We start from the raw sequence: 17,950 nt of genomic DNA on the forward strand, positions 1-17,950 counted from the left end.
AGGTGCAGAGGAGAGTTGGTCAGAAACCGTCCTGGAAATCTGCATGTTCTTCATTGCGTTTTGATTCGATTGATTGATTGATTAGAAGTTTAGGTTTGGTTGTTTTGTCTAGAAATGACGACTTATGGTTATTTTGGAAAAAAACTATGGGTTTTTAAGTTTAAAAAATGTATCCCGGGATGGCTTGCGTTAATGTCCATGGAGTTTTATAAACAATGTGTTTGAGTGTTTATTCATGCCAAGTTGTTTTTAATTAAGAGTTAAGCAATCAGTGATTATGATTTCAACTATTTGCCACACAGGACTAAATGCATTGTTGTTTTATCATTGCACCCAGGTACGAGTAGGGAGCTGGTCTCACCTAGCAGATGTGTCTGGGACACTCCGCTTTATTTATTCACCCCACGAGTCCCAGGTAGGTCATCTGTGCGGATTAACATCTATTCGATCAGAACAAGCTATACCAATGTATACACTGTATAGCTCCCATTCCACCCTGAGAATATTGCATACAAAGCTGCATGGTCTTCAATGTAGCCATCTTACTTTTTGCATATACTGAAAAAAGGATAAATAAAGTAACAAAACAATAAAAAAAAATCAACATGGTTGTAGTACCTCTTCAATGTAACCGTCATATTTTCAATTATACTGAAAAAAGCAACCAAAAAAAAAATGAAATTTACAAAAAAGCACGTGGTTATTTCTAAGCATCTCTCGTGCGGTCCCGTCCACGACAGATGAGCACGAGGGAGGAGACGACGGCGACGCGCTGGCCCGGCGGCTGGCAGCCGGAACAGCGCGCGCAGCCCATGGATGAGGCGGCGGGCGGCGAGGGCTACGTGAAGGAGTACACACGCCACTCGGGCGACGTCCTGCAGAACCTCAACGAGCTGCGGCTGCGCCACCTGCTAACGGACACCACCCTGGTCGTGGGCGGGGCCCGTCTACGCGCGCACTGTGCCGTGCTCGTCGCCTGCAGGTTGGTGCGCGCGTGCGTGCGCCACGTACTTCACACCTTCTTCTCTTTTGCGTGTTGCGACTCGTTGCTACCGAGCTATCATCCTGCTGAACCCGTCATCTCTCCAGGGTCCACGCCACACACACACTGAGCGCACACGACAACAGCGGAGTCACATCTGTTATTGTTCCCCCCCCCCGACACTTCCCCACTCTGCAGCTTCCTGTTTTCTGCTTATCGAGCTCATGATAGTCATCCTCCTCCTCCATCACGCCTTTTTCAAAGCTCTTTCCTGTGCTGCTCGCTTGACCCTTTGACCACCAGTCTCAGACTCTTTATGGTCTATCTTCTTTGTATACCCTCTCCTTGAAGATGAATGATGGCCTCTCACACGTGAACTCATGTGAGATGAACTTTATTGGCTACTATTTGGGTACCTACTACCTACACACTTATCGCGAGCTGTGTAAGAACTTCTGAAACATACGATGCGCTCAACGATTTCAAAACTATCCATTAAAACTGGGCCCTAGTTGACGACCTCACTTCATGATACCGATGGTGTGTGTGATGCATTGTGGGTCATGCACTTATGACATGAATACCAGTTCATTTAACGGTCCCATATTATACCACCACTAGGTGTGAGTGGGATTAGCCGTTGCAAGCCGTGTTAAAAATCGGCCTCTAGTGACATCACGAGTGGGCGTGTCCACCTAGATGTGCGCTGGATAGATCAGCCTAGCAGCCTACCCAGTGGACTTTAGCAAACGTTGCTCATCTATTCGCCACACATCTAGGTGGACACGCCCACCTGTGATGTCAGAAGAGGCAGATTTTCAAACTAAACATCATAATCCTATAATAATAATAATAATAATTATAATAATTAATTGAATTTATATAGCGCTTTTCTAGACACTCAAGACACCCAAAGCGCTTTACAGTGAAGGGGGGACCTCACTAACCACCACCAATGTGTAGCACCCACTGGGTGATGCACGGCAGCCAATCAACGCCAGAACGCTCACCACACACCAGCTTGAGGTGGAGAGTGAGGGAATTAATGAATGAGCCAATTATATATAGGGGGATGATTAGGGGGCCAGATTGAATGAGCCTGGTTGGGCAGTTTAAGCCAGGACACCGGGGGATCCCCTACTCTTTGCGATAAGTGCCCTGGGATCTTTTATGACCTCAGTGAGTAATCCTCACCTTCACCTCTTCGTCTCGTTGCGCTCTCCTCCAGCGGCTTCTTCTACTCGCTGTACTCGCGCCGTCTGTCGCTCAGCGGCCATGGCGGCCATGGCGGCGGTGGCGGCGAGGGCCTCCAGCCGACGACGGTGGCCCTGCCCGGCAGCCTGGACGCGGCCAGCGTCTCCCTGCTGCTGGACTTCATGTACACGTCCCGCCTGGCCCTGAGCCGCCGTAGCGTGGCCGGCGTGCTGGCCGCCGCCACACACCTGCAGATGGAGCACGTGGCCGACACCTGCCGGGCCTTCATGCAGCTGCACAGGTGAGGGGGGGGGCGTCGTGCACTTCCTGTTTCGATTTTGTGTGAGTAAGGAGTCGCAATGTGTCGCAGTTCTGGAGAACCTCGCTTAAGTCGACTCCTTGACGTCAAACTCTTAAGAGATGAATACGGAAACCAGAGAGCCAGCATCTGCTTCTGACAGTGATGCCATTTACCGTATTCTGTTGATTAAGAGATACCAATCAGAGCCAATCAGAAAGAAAAATATATTTGCACCCCCAAAAAAATGTGTCACTCACCCACAGCTTTGATTTTTGCTACCCGCCGATTTACATATTGCCGGGTTGCTGATTGGGTGTTGTTCCTCCAGGGAGAAGATGGGGGCTGAACACCCTCAAGTGGAGCTGGACTCCAGGGTGTCTGTCGCCTCCGTCGGGCCCCGAGGAGGAGGGGGCCTACCCCCTCAAACCCTCCAGCTCACGCCCAGCGCCCCCGGCCCAATGCCGAACCACGCTGCCAGGTAAGCGGACGGCTATGTATGTCATTATAGATATATCTATCTAGATATAGATAGATAGATAGGCTCTGTAGAGACGTCTACCGTGTTGACAATTGAGTGGACCTAAGGAATATGGGTTGGAATTGGTAATAGGGGAATTGGGATTAAGGTTTAAGTATCCTGGGTCACCTATCAATTTATCTTGAGGCAACCCTCATTAAAATGCCATGTAGGTGTGTCAACGTTTTGAGTGTGATGTTCATCGGAAAAATTGTGTGTGCTGGCACTTATGTTTGTTGGTCATGGGACAATGTGTGTGTGTATGTGTGCACTAGTGTGATTGGGGGATGTTTGTCCGGGGGGGGGGGTTGGGTGTCCGGAGAGCGTGTCTGCAGGTGTTAGCGCCTGTTTGCGTCTGCCTTTGTCTGATAACGATACAGCCCCTTACATCACTTCCTGTGTTTTTTTCCTTCCTCTCAGGTTCCCCCGGGAGGCCGGCCTCTCCGTGAAGCCAGGGGCTTTCCCGGCCGGCGAGCCCAGGCCCAAGGAGATGAAGCTGGAGCGGCGGTCGCCCCTCGCGGGTTGCCCCACCCCCTCCCCCGACAGCCCCACCAGCCCCACCCGCTCGGGGGGCCAGCCCAGCTCCCCCGCCGCGTCCAACACATGTCACCTCGCGGTACGAACCCCCCCCCACTGTTACTATGGTTTCAAGGGTCAAAAGATGCATGAAATTATTATTTAAAAAAAAGCTTTGTTTTTATACTACTTTAAGGGCCCACGTTATACAACCAGGTGTGAGTGTGATTAGCTGCCTCTTCTGACATCACAAGTGGGTGTGTCCACCTAGATGTGTGCTGGATAGATCAGTCTACTGGCCTACCCAGTGGACCGTAGCAAACGTTGCTCATCTATCCGTCATACATCTCTGGATGGATGATTTAACTTTGTTTTTAAGAGAGTAACTTTTAAACATTGCCTCATATTTAAATTGTTCTTTCATTCCTCCAGGGTGTGACCAAACCTCCCCCAGACCCCAAGGCCTGCAACTGGAAGAAATACAAGTACATAGTCCTCAACCCTCTCTGTGCCGTCGCCACGGTGAAGGAGGAGGAGCCAGGAGAGAGGGACACGCCCATCTCCCAGAGGATCGCTGTGTCATCTGACGCACCCACAGAGGCGTGGCCTGGAGAAGTGCCCGGTCAGATTGATAGGTAGGCTCGTGGATAATTAAAAACACATGTTTCCTCATGCTTTTCTTAAGCCATGAATCTGATTGGCTGCTTCACCCGTGATGGGTAACTAGGACGCGGCATGCGAGTTGGGTCGAACCATTGTGAGAGACGGCAGGGGCGAATCCACCGGGGGGCTTTATGACACATTTGATTGGCCACCCCATTGGGCCACGCCCACTAAATAAGTTCACTGCTCTATAAATGCTGGAGGGGGGGGGGGTTATGCTACCTACCCGCTCCGGACACGCCCCCTGACTGACCAATCACACCTGTGTTTCAGACAGGGGCGGGCCTCCTGCTACGAGGGTTCTGGCCAAGCCCCTCCCCTCGGACCACCGCCCTCTGTGGAGGACTCCACGGGAGCGGCGTGCTCCTCTCTCTCCCTCCCCCCGCCGGTGCCCGCCGCAGACCACGCCCCCCCGAGCCAGCGCACGTTCAAGCAGGAGGACCACTACGCGCCGTACCTGTACTCCGGGAACGTCATCGGGACCAAGGCGCTTGCTGCCGGTGAGGCGCCGTTTTGATTTTCATCATCAGCCGTACAACAATGTCCATCCATCCTTCCATATATCTACCCATCCATCCACAGTCTACCAGCATCACACCCATCCATCTATAGTCTACCAGCATCCATCCATCTATAGTCTACCAGCATCACACCCATCTATAGTCTACCAGCATCCATCCATCTATAGTCTACCAGCATCCATCCATCTATAGTCTACCAGCATCCATCCATCTATAGTCTACCAGCATCCATCCATCCATCTATAGTCTACCAGCATCACATCCATCCATCTATAGTCTACCAGCACCCATCCATCTATAGTCCCCCAGCATCCATCCATCTATAATCTACCAGCATCCATCCATCTATAGTCTACCAGCATCCATCCATCTATAGTCTACCAGCATCCATCCATCCATCTATAGTCCACCAGCATCACATCCATACATTCATAGTCTACCAGCATCCAACCATCCATTCAGCTATATATCCACCAACATCCACCCATCCATTCATAGTCTACCAGCATCACATCCACCCATCCATCTACACGTCCCCCCACCCTGCCCACCCAGCCCTACCTCCCACAGTAGATGACACTAGTTTCCTGTCCCCTTCTCCGCAGCAGGGGACAAGCCGTACCACTGCAACGTGTGCAGTGCCCAGTTCAACCGCCCAGCCAACCTGAAGACCCACGCCCGCATCCACTCGGGGGAGAAGCCCTACCGCTGTGACACATGCGGTGCGCGTTTCGTCCAGGTGAGGTTGCACTCACGCAGGGGAGGATTTCAGGAAGCACCTCTCTGTGACATCACCACGGACTCGAACCACGATTGGTCCGCCGATCGCGGTTTGCGATCGACATGCAGTACCGTAGGAGAGGGGAGGGTCACTGTCTCTCGAAGCAGGATATGAAAAACTGAATAATAATACAAACCAGGATTACTTTTTTTGCTTGGCACCCAGCGTTGGAAACCACAGTCACAAAGCGGCCTCATACATGAAATACGATGACACTGTTTAAATCGGTGTGAACCTCCATGTCCATAACATGTATTTCAAAGGATTTCAAGAGAAATTTGATATTCAGAAGATTATAGTTATGAAACAGTTTGCTGCATGTCAGAGGAGAATCATTTGGACGACGACGTTATATCTCCCCCTCTCTCCCCCCCCCCTCCCCCCATAAGGTAGCTCACCTGAGGGCCCACGTGCTCATCCACACAGGGGAGAAGCCCTACCCCTGCCACACCTGTGGCACCCGCTTCCGTCACCTGCAGACACTCAAGAGCCACCTGCGCATCCACACCGGGGAGAAGCCCTACACGGTGGGTTCCTCACGCACACACACACGCACGCACGCACACATCTCTGGTTGGTCGTAAAAGCTACAAGAGCCATTAGGGTCATAAAGACTTTTAATTTAATTTCATTCAGACCAATATTTGTCATTAATTGATTAAACCCTGTGCTACAGCCGAAACCAGTGTAGCGTGAGTCAGAACACAACCACGAGGCCAAACCCTTGTCTAAAGGAAACCGCCCATCTGTTGTCAGACCTAAAACACTAGAGATCTGGTTTGGAGAAGAGCGGGTGTGAGTCTCAAGATAAACACCACTCACCTTGGTGTGACACAGTGGACATCGAACCACGGTGCCTTCCTTTGTGTCCATGCTGACCTTTTGACCTCTCTCCTCCCCCCATGGCATGCAGTGTGAGCAGTGTGACCTGCACTTCCGGCACAAGAGCCAGCTGAGGCTCCACCTGCGGCAGAAGCACGGGGCCATCACCAACACCAAAGTGCGCTACAAGGTTCTGTCGGAGGGCTACCAGCCCCTCCTGCAGGCCTGCTAAGGCCCCCCCCAGCTATGGGGGGGCAGTGACTGAAGCCATGGTGATAGCATTATGGCACAGAGCTGGAGAGTGTGTGATATGAGAGTGGGAGGAATCTGGGGATAAGGATTCAGTAACAGTGAAGGCAGAGAGCAGAGAAGGTAGATTGCAAGAATGAACAAACCAGCTTGATGTAAAATGCAGAGAGGCTAGGGTTGGTAAATGAGAAAGAGCAGCGGATGTTTTTTTTTATGAAGTGAGTTGTGGAGGGAAAGTGAAAGCTAGAAGACTGGGAAAGGGTAGAGGCAGTGCAGAGATATGCTGAGTGTGCACCAATGAAAAGTATGAAGCAAGATGGCACAAAGTGCAGTGGATGAAGACTGATAAAGCAGGTTGGGAAGCAGAGGTGTTGAGAGGAAGGACGGAGGAAGTGAGGAACAGTTTGGGAAGGTCTTGTAACGTGTAATAGTTCAGGCTTGGTTTAAAGGGACAAAATGTATTAATGACATTTATACATTTGGAATAATCAATGATCATACGGCTAGTTGTCTTGTGGGATCAAAGTCATTTGATCACTGTTTTAGTGTTGAAAGTATTTATAATCTGGAATAACAATTTGTAAATGTCTGAAGTAGCTTTTAGAACAACGTTACTATTTTGCTTGTTGATTGTTTTGTCAGTGAAGATTCTTTCATCATCTTAAATGGTAATTTAATTAATATTTTATGTTTGAGTCTCATGGCCTGGGGCCTGAATGTTTGTCAAATGTCAAATTTGGCCGTTTAATTATTTGTGCCAATTCCTATTTAAAAGACATCTACAAATTAGTAACTTTTTTATAGTCCAAGCTGGCAAAGGACTGAATTGCCTTGTACAGAAAATGAATAATGGAATAGGAAATATTGTAAAAAAGAATCAGGTAGATTTATAAGCAATAAGAAAATACATTTGTATGACACATTAATGTAGGAGTTATTTTGCTGGACAAAGACTGTTTTTTGATACAAATAAAATTACATCTCTTTGATAATTTGGAACATTGGTGTCTGTATCATTTTCTACTGTTATAAAAATATAACACATCTCATAAACCACAACATAAAATGTGGAAAAACTGGAGAGTTGACTAATGTAAAGGAACGACATGTTTTGTACAATTTATGGTGACATATCATGTATATTCTCCATCAACGGGACACTTTGCAGTAGCACATTTGTATGTTTAGTCTCAATGTAAAACGAATGTACTCTAATCTGAATGAATAACGAAGGGTTCATTTGCAGAGATACAGAATATACAACACTGTCCATTAGTCTGAGTGGACCCAGTGAAAGCCCTCTGCTAACTCTCTCTCTCTCTCTCTCTGACACATCTGCATCACCCTTCTCACTCACTGTGAATCACGTCTTGTGAAAGCTGTCTTTCCGCACTAGCGAGGGGGTGCTAGGGAAGAAGAGTGTTGGTCTTCTTTTGTACTGTGAGGTCTGGTGGGGGAGGAAACAACAAGACTCTGGGCAGGTGTTTCCTGAGGGGCACCATTCGGGGGTGCACAGCCTTGCCAGTGCGGGTTCCTCTTGTAGGAGTTACAATGGTGGTGGTGGTGGTGGTGGGTGGTGGGACCCTGCCTCACTCTCTCAGCCTCTGTCATCATACCCCTTTCCCTTGTCTCCCATGAGTTGTGGCTTCAGGCTCATTGTCTTGGTTTTTCAGACAAACAGGGGGGAGGAGGGAGGCAGGGGGGTTGGCTGATGAATGGGGGGCTTTCCAAAGGGCACAACACAACCATCCTCCATCTTATTTGGGTTTGACCAAATTACCATAAGGGCATTTTTGTCCCGAATGTCCCCTCATTATTCATGGTAGGAGGTAGGACTGTAAGGTCAGAGTTAATTCTGAATGATTGAGCACTGAACAATTCAGGCCAATTACTTGAAAAGCTTATTTGTAAATGGCTAGCCTTTTGTTAGGGGAATGAGTAGCCTATTTAGTATCTATAATGCTGGAGTCTGGACTACTGAGCCAACTAAATCGAACTTATGAGATAATAATTATAATAAGTTAACTATCTACTTTGCTGACCTTATCTTTATTGCGAGTTAGAAGGAAAGCATTTGAGAATTGGTAACTGAACGCCAGCCCGGGGCAGCGGTCAGATAGTGAGGAAAACCTCCTATGTCCAGGACAAAGGAAAGATGTGAAGGAGAATTAATTTAAGATTTAGGAAAAGACGCGGAGCTAAAATAATCCGACTGCACGGCGGATGTGTTGGACGGGGGTCCGCCGTGATGAAAACTACACGTCCTGAAGATGGGACTACTAAAAGCGCATCTTATATTATTAAATAATAATTTATTTTAATTATTTTACATAATTTATTACTGAATGCAATAAAATAGAAACGAATACCTATCACAAAAGGGAAATACCGAAAATAGTTGTAACATTGATAATGGTTGCTCACGCTCACACTCCTGTCGACTCATGTATGGTCATAGAGCACAGTAAGTGGGATTGTAATTTGTACCATGAACATAATTCATTCATGTCATGTAATCGATTGTTTGTTTTTAGTGAATGGACGAATGGTGCCTCGTTTTAAAGGTTCCTACCGCAAGGGAATGTGGGCCGGCATTATCTCCTTTCCTTTCCTTGCGTAAAGGATGGTCAAGTGTAATGCTGAATGATAGGAAAGGAAGCATTGAATCACCTTTACTGAACATGAAGATAACTGACTGCTCTTATCAAGGCTGCCACTTAGATACTTCCTGATCATTGAAGTCAGTTAGGAACCTTCCTAAGCCCAAAATACTATCTGAACGCAGCCCGGCTGTGTGCACGTGCGCACAGCAATTGCGCGCATGCGTAGTGTTGTATTGTTGAACCGCCTGACAGGTCGGCGAATGGTTAAAAACAATAACCCTACGATACGGAGCCATGGGTTAAGATGATCAGACAGACAGATGGAGACTGCCTGAATTTCGGAATAACATGAATCAGCTGTCTCGGTGACGCGGTTTCCCAGGTTAAGGCAACTTTGATCGGCAGGAATCTTTTGAGACCGCTTTGACCGTTCTGTCACATACGGGAGAAATATTGTTTTTGTTTTTCCATGGGTGCCTGGGATCGACGGCGTGTCCTTAATCTTTCATCTATGATCTCGTTTTAGTTTAAAACTCGCAAGTAATCCCCCTTCGGTGGTCGGAGGATGGGCTGGCCAGAGCGGGCGACAGGAAACAGACCCCCGGTGTTGCACCGCTCGTAACGCTGTACCTTGACAAGGAAAACACTACCTCCATATGCGAAACTATGTTATTGCAAAGGGTTATTACGATATAAATTGCAAAGATATTAAATACGGGCAATATGTGTGTGTGTATTAATCAGGTTTCCCAGTTTGTAATATCGTGCAATATTACATTCTGGCACTGTGACAGTAGTAGTATGACGTAAAAGCGAGATAAGTAGAGCATTTGACAGCCCGAGAAAAGCACCCGTGAAAACCTGAAGGTCTATTTGCATAGAATCCAGGGTGTCATGCCCTTTGAGTTTAGACGTGTTGCACACTCCGTTACCAGGACTGAATCATTGCACGGACTGCAGAGATAGTGGTGGTTAGACGACATACTGAGGTGGACTCTGTCTTTTCGCAGGCTTTGGATCAGTTCGACTATCGATCATTAATAGCTGGTGGTGTCGGACGCCTCTCCTATCGCAGGTAAGGTTTAAAATAGGAAAAAAAAATCGATATAATTTCACTTCTTTTTTTAAATTTTATTTTTACACTCAATAACAGGATTATAACTTTTGCACATTGCGTTGCTATTCAACCCAATACTCTTAATTACCTTCACCACTATTGTATGACTTTGACCTAAAAGGTATCTTAAAGTCAATGCTGTACATTCACGCATGCGTGGATTTAGTGTTAGTCTTTTGGGAGTACAGAATATCCGACAGGTGCAATCAATCATAGAGCCGATTATTACGGCGTCATTTTAGTTAAAGAAAAAAAAAAGAGCAAAGAAAAACACTGGTTCAGCGTATGTCGTGTGTTTATCTTTACTATTTGTCTTTTTTTAGATACAAGTTAATAAAGATGCCTGTAGGCAGCCAACATGTGGTTTGAACCGATAACCTTTTGGCTGGGTGTCAAACACACCAACCACTACAATTCGGCCTCATCTCTCCTCAACATTTCAATTGAACCTCAACAAAGTTTGAAGAAATCAGTTTAAGTTTATACATACAAAAAATGAAGAAAAAATGAAATGAAAAATTCTCTTTTTAAAACACAATTACTGATTCGATTTCCTTCTAGATTCAGCAAAATTCACACAAACGTTTTGAAACAAACCCCACTTTTTTTTTGGCCCCAATGTAGCCATGGCTACGCCGAGGGTAGAGAGACCGGAATGGAGCCCCGGGGCGGAGCCACAGGCCCCGGGGGGCCCGGCCCAGGATGGAGCCCGCGGCTGGGTGATGGTCGGGGCCTTGTTTGTGTGCACCGCGCTGGTGTATGGGCTGATCCGGAGCCTGGGGGTGTTCTTTGTGGAGTTTGTGCAGTACTTCCAGGAGAGTGCCCAGGCCATCTCCTGGATCACCTCCATCGGCGTGGCAACACAGCAGCTCTGCAGTAAGTGTGTGTGTGTGTGTGTGTGTGTGTGTGTGTGTGTGTGTGTGTGTGTGTGTGTGTGTGTGTGTGTGTGTGTGTGTGTGTGTGTGTGTGTGTGTGTGTGTGTGTGTGTGTGTGTGTGTGTGTGTGTGTGTGGAAAGTTGACAACGACAGCCAGGTTGGGATTGTGGACAAAAAGGTGAAGTTTTAGTTCCTCCAAAACCAAGGTCCCAAAAATAAGTCAATTAATTACAAAAATAAAGAAATGTTCCAAAACAAGAAACGAGTGTTGCATTCAGTCAGCCTGACAAAACTACTGTGTGCTCTCGTACCTGCCCCCCCAGCCACAAAATGCGACTCCCCTTGAATAAGCCCACTAATTGGTTTCAGGTGGACCAATCAAGGCCAGTTAGGCCATACCATTTACCAAGGGGGACATTCCCTGGCCAAGGCTGCATGTGGCACCCCTAGTGCTCCGGAAGTTCAAATACCACGTTAAAATATGATGTGAGGGGAGAGACAGTGAGAATGTATTGTCACTTTCTCACAGTGTGTGTGTGAGTGTGGACTGTATCTATAGCTGCTTTCACATATGGACGTGCATCCGTCTGTTCTCCGTCTATTCTACGGAGGTGCCGTATATGTGAATGACATAGCCTGACGTTGGACCTCCTGAAAAAATACTACCCCCGAGGTAGTATGTTCTCCGGAGGAAATGCTAATTACCTTATATGTGAATGAGCAGTATGATGTTGGCATTTCACACCAGTTGAGTGGGCGTGTTGATGACGCTTTGGTCTACGTTTGCATGTCATTGAGTGGCACCCGCACCCTAATCGATAATCAGCCTATTGCCTTTTGTTCGCTGAATGGTTTAAAAAATATTTTTATTATTATGTTACACCTTTCCTGCTGTCGGCTCCCAGACCATAGTCGAGGAGCACAGAAGCGACGTTCCGCTCCGTTGATTCTCTCGGGATTAACCCTTCACTTTGACCGGCAGTGGGTCTGCTTATAGGTTTGAATATGGTCGGAATGAAGCGGCCACCGATTATTGACAGGCTGTGTACTTTATTCTTAGTTTCACTAACTTTACAGTAGGGCCTACACGTTTGCACAGACACAACCGGACTCGTTCATTACCTCACTAAACTGACACGCTACCGCTCGCTCTCCTCGCTCGTCCACTCACATACACACACACAGTGCCATTCTCGCGCACACACATGCGCTACTCTCGTAACAATTAGTATTGACAACAGTTAGCTGAAAATGATTGGGTCCTGTCCTTCCACTCCCTGTTTTCTCAGTTAAACACAGAAATCAACTACATTTGTCCCAGTGTTTGTTAGATGTGAAATTAAGCCAAAAAAGACGCTCTCTTCCTCCGGTAACGCAGTCGTTCGCGACGCCTTTCTTGTTCGTAGTTTCTTCTGTTTGTCTGTAACTCATGCTCCAGTCTTTTATCGATCGATGCGGATGTTGTGGATGCAACAGAATATGCATCGCTGCAGCAACATTTAACATGATCGTGATGAGTTCTGCCCGTTTTGCCTGCGACCTTGCGACCCTACGTCATATGCCGCCCCTTGCAAGCCCGCCCCCCTTAAGCAGCTGGAGATTCTACTGACACCGATCTCCGCATATCGGGCATCAAGTGTGAATAAGTGTGAATGACCCTCACGATCAAACCTCCTGCTCCACAAATGCGGAGAAAAGACGGAGGTCATATGTGAAAGCAGCTTATGTGTGTGTACGTGTGTTAGAGTGTGAATTGTATGTTTGTGTGTGTGTGTGTGTGTATTGGTATTTTGAGTGTGTGTTCATTGAGTGTGTGTGCGTGCGTGCGTGCGCTTTGCACGTAGGGATGTGTTTTACGTGTGTTTATCTCTTTGGTTTGTACACGCCTCATCTCTCCGTCCGTCTCGTCCGTGTAGGTCCGCTGGGGACGGCGCTGTGCAACGCGTACGACGCCCAGCGCGTGGTGATGGCGGGGGGCTTCCTGGCCAGCCTGGGCCTCATCCTGGCCTCGCAGGCCCGCTCACTGCCCCACCTCTACCTCACCATGGGCCTCACCTCAGGCAACGTCCACTCACACACTACTCTCAAGGGCTGATTGTGGTTCCACGTCGACGCAAACGCAACGCCCGTGCAGATGCTCCGACGCTGTCTTGATTTCTGCGTCGGGTTTGAGTGAGCGGACCAATCACAGCCCTCACTGCTGCATCGCCCTTGACGCACAGTTACAATTTTTGGGAAAGGTGCACGTCAGGCCCTCGCGATGGACGCAAGGACGTAACGGGTCCCTAAACCCCCTTGCGTTGCGTCGACGTGGAACCATAATCAGCCCTTTAATTCTGCAGGACACGGACTATGAGTTGAGTTGATTTTATTGATGTGATCTGGTCCTCCAGGCCTGGGCTGGTCCTTGGTCTTCACGCCCATGGTGGCCACAGTCATGGCTCACTTCACCCAGCGCCGCACGCTGGCCCTGGGCGTGGGCTTCACCGGCGTGGGCCTCTCCTCCTTCGTGTTCGCGCCTCTCTTCCAGTACATGCTGGAAAACTTCGGCTGGCGGGGCTCCCTGCTCATCCTGGGCGGGCTCAGCCTGAACATCGTGCCCTGCGGAGCGCTCATCCGCCCCACGCACAGGACGCCCCCACCCCCGCCCTCCAAGTCCGTGGGCAAGGTGGGCTTAACGGGTTCACCCTGGGACGGGCCTGGGTTTGGGGCTTTGGTTTCACATCGAGCGCTGCGAGAAGCTAATGCTAAACAACACAAGTCCCATAGCCAGTGTTGCACGATTGGCTCAGAATTCCCGGCCAATCAGATTTCCCGGCCAATCTGGCAACACTGGCTATGGGACTTGTGCCGGGAAATCTGGCCCAATCTGGTAAAACTGCCCATAGCGTTGCACAGCCTGTAAAACCTAAGGAAATCGACATGTTCACCACGATCCTGAGGCTCCTCTGCTCAACTCCCTCCCTCCCAGGCGGATGACCCCGACGGCGGCGGTGCGGCGTTCTGGGGCCTCCTGCGGCGTGTGCACCGCTACCTGGAGTTGTCGCTGCTGGCGCACGGGCCCTTCCTCACCTACACGCTGGCCATCACCTTCTTCAACGCCGGCTACTTCGTGCCCTATGTCCACCTGGTGGCGCACAGCCGGCAGGCGGGCTACTCTGAGTACCGCGCCGCCTTCGTCATGTCGGCCACGGGCGCCGCCGACATCGTGGGCCGGGTGGCGGCGGGCTGGCTGACGGACTTGGGCCGCGCCCGCCTCATCCACATGCTGACGGGGTGGACGGGGCTCACGGGCGTGTTCATCGTGCTCATGCCCCTGGCGTCGGTGGTGGGCTCCTACGGGCTGCTGATGGGCTTCGGGCTGGGCTACGGCTTCTGCGCCGGCGCCCTGACCTCGCTGGTGTTCGCCGGCGTGCCCGAGATCGTGGGCATGGGCCGCATGGTGGGCGCCCTGGGGCTGCTGTCCATGCTGGAGAGTGTGGGGGGTCTGCTGGGCCCGCCGCTGTCAGGTGAGACTGGGGGTGGTCCGATGAGGAGGAGGGGTTGGGGGTGGGGAGGGAAGGGACTTTGTCCTTTGAAACGTTGATTCTTACACACATTGCTACTTCTACTTCTATGACGATTGATGTTGAGCCTCCCTGTGAGGTGTAACGTGTCTCTGAGACGAGAGGGAAGCAAGGACTTCAAACTGTTCAAGGCAAGGCCGACCTTACAGTTAAAGCCAGGACAATCCTGATTTTGGTCGAGGTTTTACACCAGCCTGTCGATCTTCAAGCATTCATTCACAATCGTATGCCTTGATAACTTGCACACATTACATGACGGGGAAAGAGGGAAGTGGAGTGTTTTGGATATCTGGAGATCCTCTTAACACCCTTCAGTCCCAAAGTCCAACCCTCAGCTCTTTAAACACGTGCCGTAGGTCGCAGGGTTTCTGATTTCGGTTCCCCACAGCAACATGCTGCGCAGTCAATAGGCCTCCTTTCTGTGTGGTTTCAGAGACCGCGAAAAAGTCATAAGAACAGCTTCTTCCTTTTCTGTCTTATTTATTTTCCTTTGAAGGTTATCTCAAGGACCGGACAGGAAGTTACATCATCTCCCTGGTGGTGGCCGGCTGCTGCTTCCTCCTGGGCTCCCTGATCCTGACCACCCTACCTCACTACTTCTCGTGGACGGGCCCGCCGCCCCCGCGACCGCCGGACGTCGACGGCGACCGCCAGGAGGAGCGGCAGGACGCCGGGGCCGGCCTGCTGGGCAGCCCCATGTCGGACAGCACCAACGGGACGGCCGGTAAGGCCTCGGACCACAGCCTGACCTGCCTGGCCTGAGGGGTCGCAAGCGAAAGAAAAAAACAAAGCAAAAGGGGCGTAAACATCGAGTACATATCCAATGCCATCAGGCGACCAAAACGGTCGTTCAATCTTATAAACTGGTCCCTTTCCTATCATGGTTTTCTGTGCAAAAAGACCCAGTACTATTCTGTCTGATTGTTCCCTGTAACCACACGATACTGACCAGCAGCAAAGACTTGCAATGACTGTGTGTGTGTGTGTGTGTGTGTGTGTGTGTGTGTGTGTGTGTGTGTGTGTGTGTGTGTGTGTGTGTGTGTGTGTGTGTGTGTGTGTGTGTGTGTGTGTGTGTGTGTGATATCTCAGGGTCGTTTGCCAGTAACTAGCCATCGGCTGAACATATTGAATGAAGAAACTTTGGATGCTCTCTGCCTCTGCTTCTGTGACTAATAGCTTTTTACTGCATCGAGGAAGCATTTTTACCTCCACACTTGTTTTGTAGCGAGTTTGTTGTAAAGGTATGGAGAAAAGCAAGAAGAAATCACATTCACACACAATACATTCATATTTTCTAATCGTATTCTAGTGGAATACAAAACTTACAACTTCTCTCCTCTACTGTCAAAGAGTTTCTTGTTAACAGGAACACTGTGCAATCGGTATAGGAATTTTCTACAGCAAATAAAGTATTGTTTGTTGTTTGACACACTTGTGCAACACGAAGATGACTCTGCAAGTATGTTCCAGGAATTGCCTTTTATGTTTTAGTTTCTTTTTCATTTTTTTAGTAACGTTACATACTTTCTTTAGCTCCAAATCATATGTGACATTTAATAGTGCGTTGACATGACGGCTAAACACTGGTCACATGGACCTTGTGCAACATTTTCACGGTCACATTGACATATTAACCATGTGTCAGCATTCATCAACCAACACGGTCTGTCTTAAGTCCGGCCAAACCTGGAGACCATTGACTCCAAGTTTGGCATTTCTTTGGTGTGTGTGTGATCATCGTGTCGTAGAACCAAGATAAGCTGCGCTCTGTTGCTGAGTGGTGCTGAGGCTGAAAGGTTTTTGGTTGGAATGGGTCATGGCAAATGTTGATTTTATTTTTTGTCCCTTTGTCCCCTAACCCTTTGGACGTGTATTAGAATTTTGAACCGCCTTATACCCAATGCATTTAACGATTATATTTCTACGTATGTAAAGGAAGCACTTGTGAATCAAACAAGACCTCAATTAATCAGCTGTTTATCAAATCAACAGCCATAAAATAAAGACCACATTGGTTGTTATAAAAAATAAATAATTAACGTAAGTTGAAGTATGTGTGTTCTCTGAACCTTGTTTTGAGCAAAATTCACGTGTCAGGGTCAAAAACACATTTTTGGTCAAAAAGTGATTCTCTCGCTCTGAAAAGCATTTTGCACGCATAAAAACTGGAAAAGTTAATAACTCAGTCACTTTCAATGCAAACGTGTAACTGAGCTTAAATAGGGTTATTTATGCCATTGCGCACCATTTGGAAGTGAAGAGCAGTTGTTTTGAGCACAATTCACGTGTCAGGGTCAAAAACACCTTTTTGGTCAAAAAGTGATTCTCTCGCTCTGAAAAGCATTTTGCACGCATAAAAACTGGAAAAGTGAATAACTCAGTCACTTTCAATGCAAACGTGTAACTGAGCTTAAATAGGGTTATTTATGCCATTGCGCACCATTTGGAAGTGAAGAGCAGTTGTTTTGAGCACAATTCACGTGTCAGGGTCAAAAACACCTTTTTGGTCAAAAAGTGATTCTCTCGCTCTGAAAAGCATTTTGCACGCATAAAAACTGGAAAAGTGAATAACTCAGTCACTTTCAATGCAAACGTGTAACTGAGCTTAAATAGGGTTTTTTATGCCATTGCGCACCATTTGGAAGTGGAGAGCATTTGTTTTGAGCACAATTAACCTGTCAGGGTCAAAAACACATTTTTGGTCAAAAAGTGATTCTCTCGCTCTGAAAAGCATTTTGCACGCATAAAAACTGGAAAAGTGAATAACTCAGTCACTTTCATTGCAAACGTGTAACTGAGCTTAAATAGGGTTATTTATGCCATTGCGCACCATTTGGAAGTGGAGAGCATTTGTTTTGAGCAAAATTCACGTGTCAGGGTCAAAAACACATTTTTGGTCAAAAAGTGATTCTCTCGCTCTGAAAAGCATTTTGCACGCATAAAAACTGGAAAAGTGAATAACGCAGTCACTTTCAATGCAAACGTGTAACTGAGCTTAAATAGGGTTATTTATGCCATTGCGCACCATTTGGAAGTGGAGAGCATTGGTTTTGAGCACAATTCACGTGTCAGGGTCAAAAACACATTGTGGGTCAAAACATGCTTTTCTCGCTCTGAAAAGCATTTTGCACTCATAAAAACTGGAAAAGTGAATAACTCAGTCACTTTCAATGCAAACGTGTAACTGAGCTTAAATAGGGTTATTTATGCCATCGCGCACCATTTGGAAGTGGAGAGCGTTG

General features: G+C 48.2%; 2 protein-coding genes across 4 annotated transcripts in view; both read left to right on the plus strand.

The window, feature by feature from the left end:
• bcl6b (BCL6B transcription repressor) overlaps window positions 1-7,478 on the plus strand; it is a 7,735-nt gene extending 257 nt beyond the window's left edge. Inside the window, exons 2-11 of one of the 2 annotated variants that reach the window (XM_084487577.1) lie at window positions 338-415; window positions 741-982; window positions 2,211-2,477; window positions 2,806-2,955; window positions 3,415-3,610; window positions 3,943-4,145; window positions 4,447-4,673; window positions 5,300-5,433; window positions 5,865-6,002; window positions 6,389-7,478. In XM_084487577.1, the coding sequence (XP_084343703.1) occupies window positions 741-982; window positions 2,211-2,477; window positions 2,806-2,955; window positions 3,415-3,610; window positions 3,943-4,145; window positions 4,447-4,673; window positions 5,300-5,433; window positions 5,865-6,002; window positions 6,389-6,529 (1,698 nt within the window). In that variant the 5' untranslated portion in view covers window positions 338-415 and the 3' untranslated portion in view covers window positions 6,530-7,478. Of the gene's footprint in view, window positions 1-337; window positions 416-740; window positions 983-2,210; window positions 2,478-2,805; window positions 2,956-3,414; window positions 3,611-3,942; window positions 4,146-4,446; window positions 4,674-5,299; window positions 5,434-5,864; window positions 6,003-6,388 lie in introns of those variants that run through there. The other variant, XM_084487578.1, reaches the window with a different exon arrangement.
• Window positions 7,479-9,396: 1,918 nt separating this feature from the next.
• slc16a13 (solute carrier family 16 member 13) lies at window positions 9,397-16,689 on the plus strand. 2 transcript variants are annotated; one of them, XM_084487625.1, is made up of 7 exons: window positions 9,397-9,531; window positions 10,160-10,224; window positions 10,891-11,142; window positions 13,059-13,202; window positions 13,536-13,810; window positions 14,114-14,651; window positions 15,205-16,689. In XM_084487625.1, exons 3-7 carry the CDS (start codon window positions 10,893-10,895, stop codon window positions 15,468-15,470), a joined length of 1,473 nt encoding a protein of 490 aa, XP_084343751.1. In that variant the 5' UTR covers window positions 9,397-9,531; window positions 10,160-10,224; window positions 10,891-10,892; the 3' UTR covers window positions 15,471-16,689. The 2 variants fall into 2 exon arrangements, with proteins under 2 accessions (XP_084343751.1, XP_084343750.1); XM_084487624.1 differs by lacking the exon at window positions 9,397-9,531 and having other exon boundaries at window positions 9,584-10,224.
• Window positions 16,690-17,950: the final 1,261 nt, after the last annotated feature.

This window comes from Micromesistius poutassou (genome assembly GCF_964030765.1).
Source record: "Micromesistius poutassou genome assembly, chromosome: 23".
Taxonomy (NCBI): domain Eukaryota; kingdom Metazoa; phylum Chordata; class Actinopteri; order Gadiformes; family Gadidae; genus Micromesistius; species Micromesistius poutassou.

Excerpts from the sequence above, each read along its gene's own strand:
- slc16a13 (XM_084487625.1), top strand. The coding sequence starts at position 10,893 with ATGGCTACGCCGAGGGTAGAGAGACCGGAATGGAGCCCCGGGGCGGAG. Across the intron at positions 11,143-13,058 it reads GGCAACACAGCAGCTCTGCA|GTCCGCTGGGGACGGCGCTG; the intron begins GTAAGTGTGTGT and ends TCGTCCGTGTAG. Across the intron at positions 13,203-13,535 it reads CACCATGGGCCTCACCTCAG|GCCTGGGCTGGTCCTTGGTC; the intron begins GCAACGTCCACT and ends CTGGTCCTCCAG.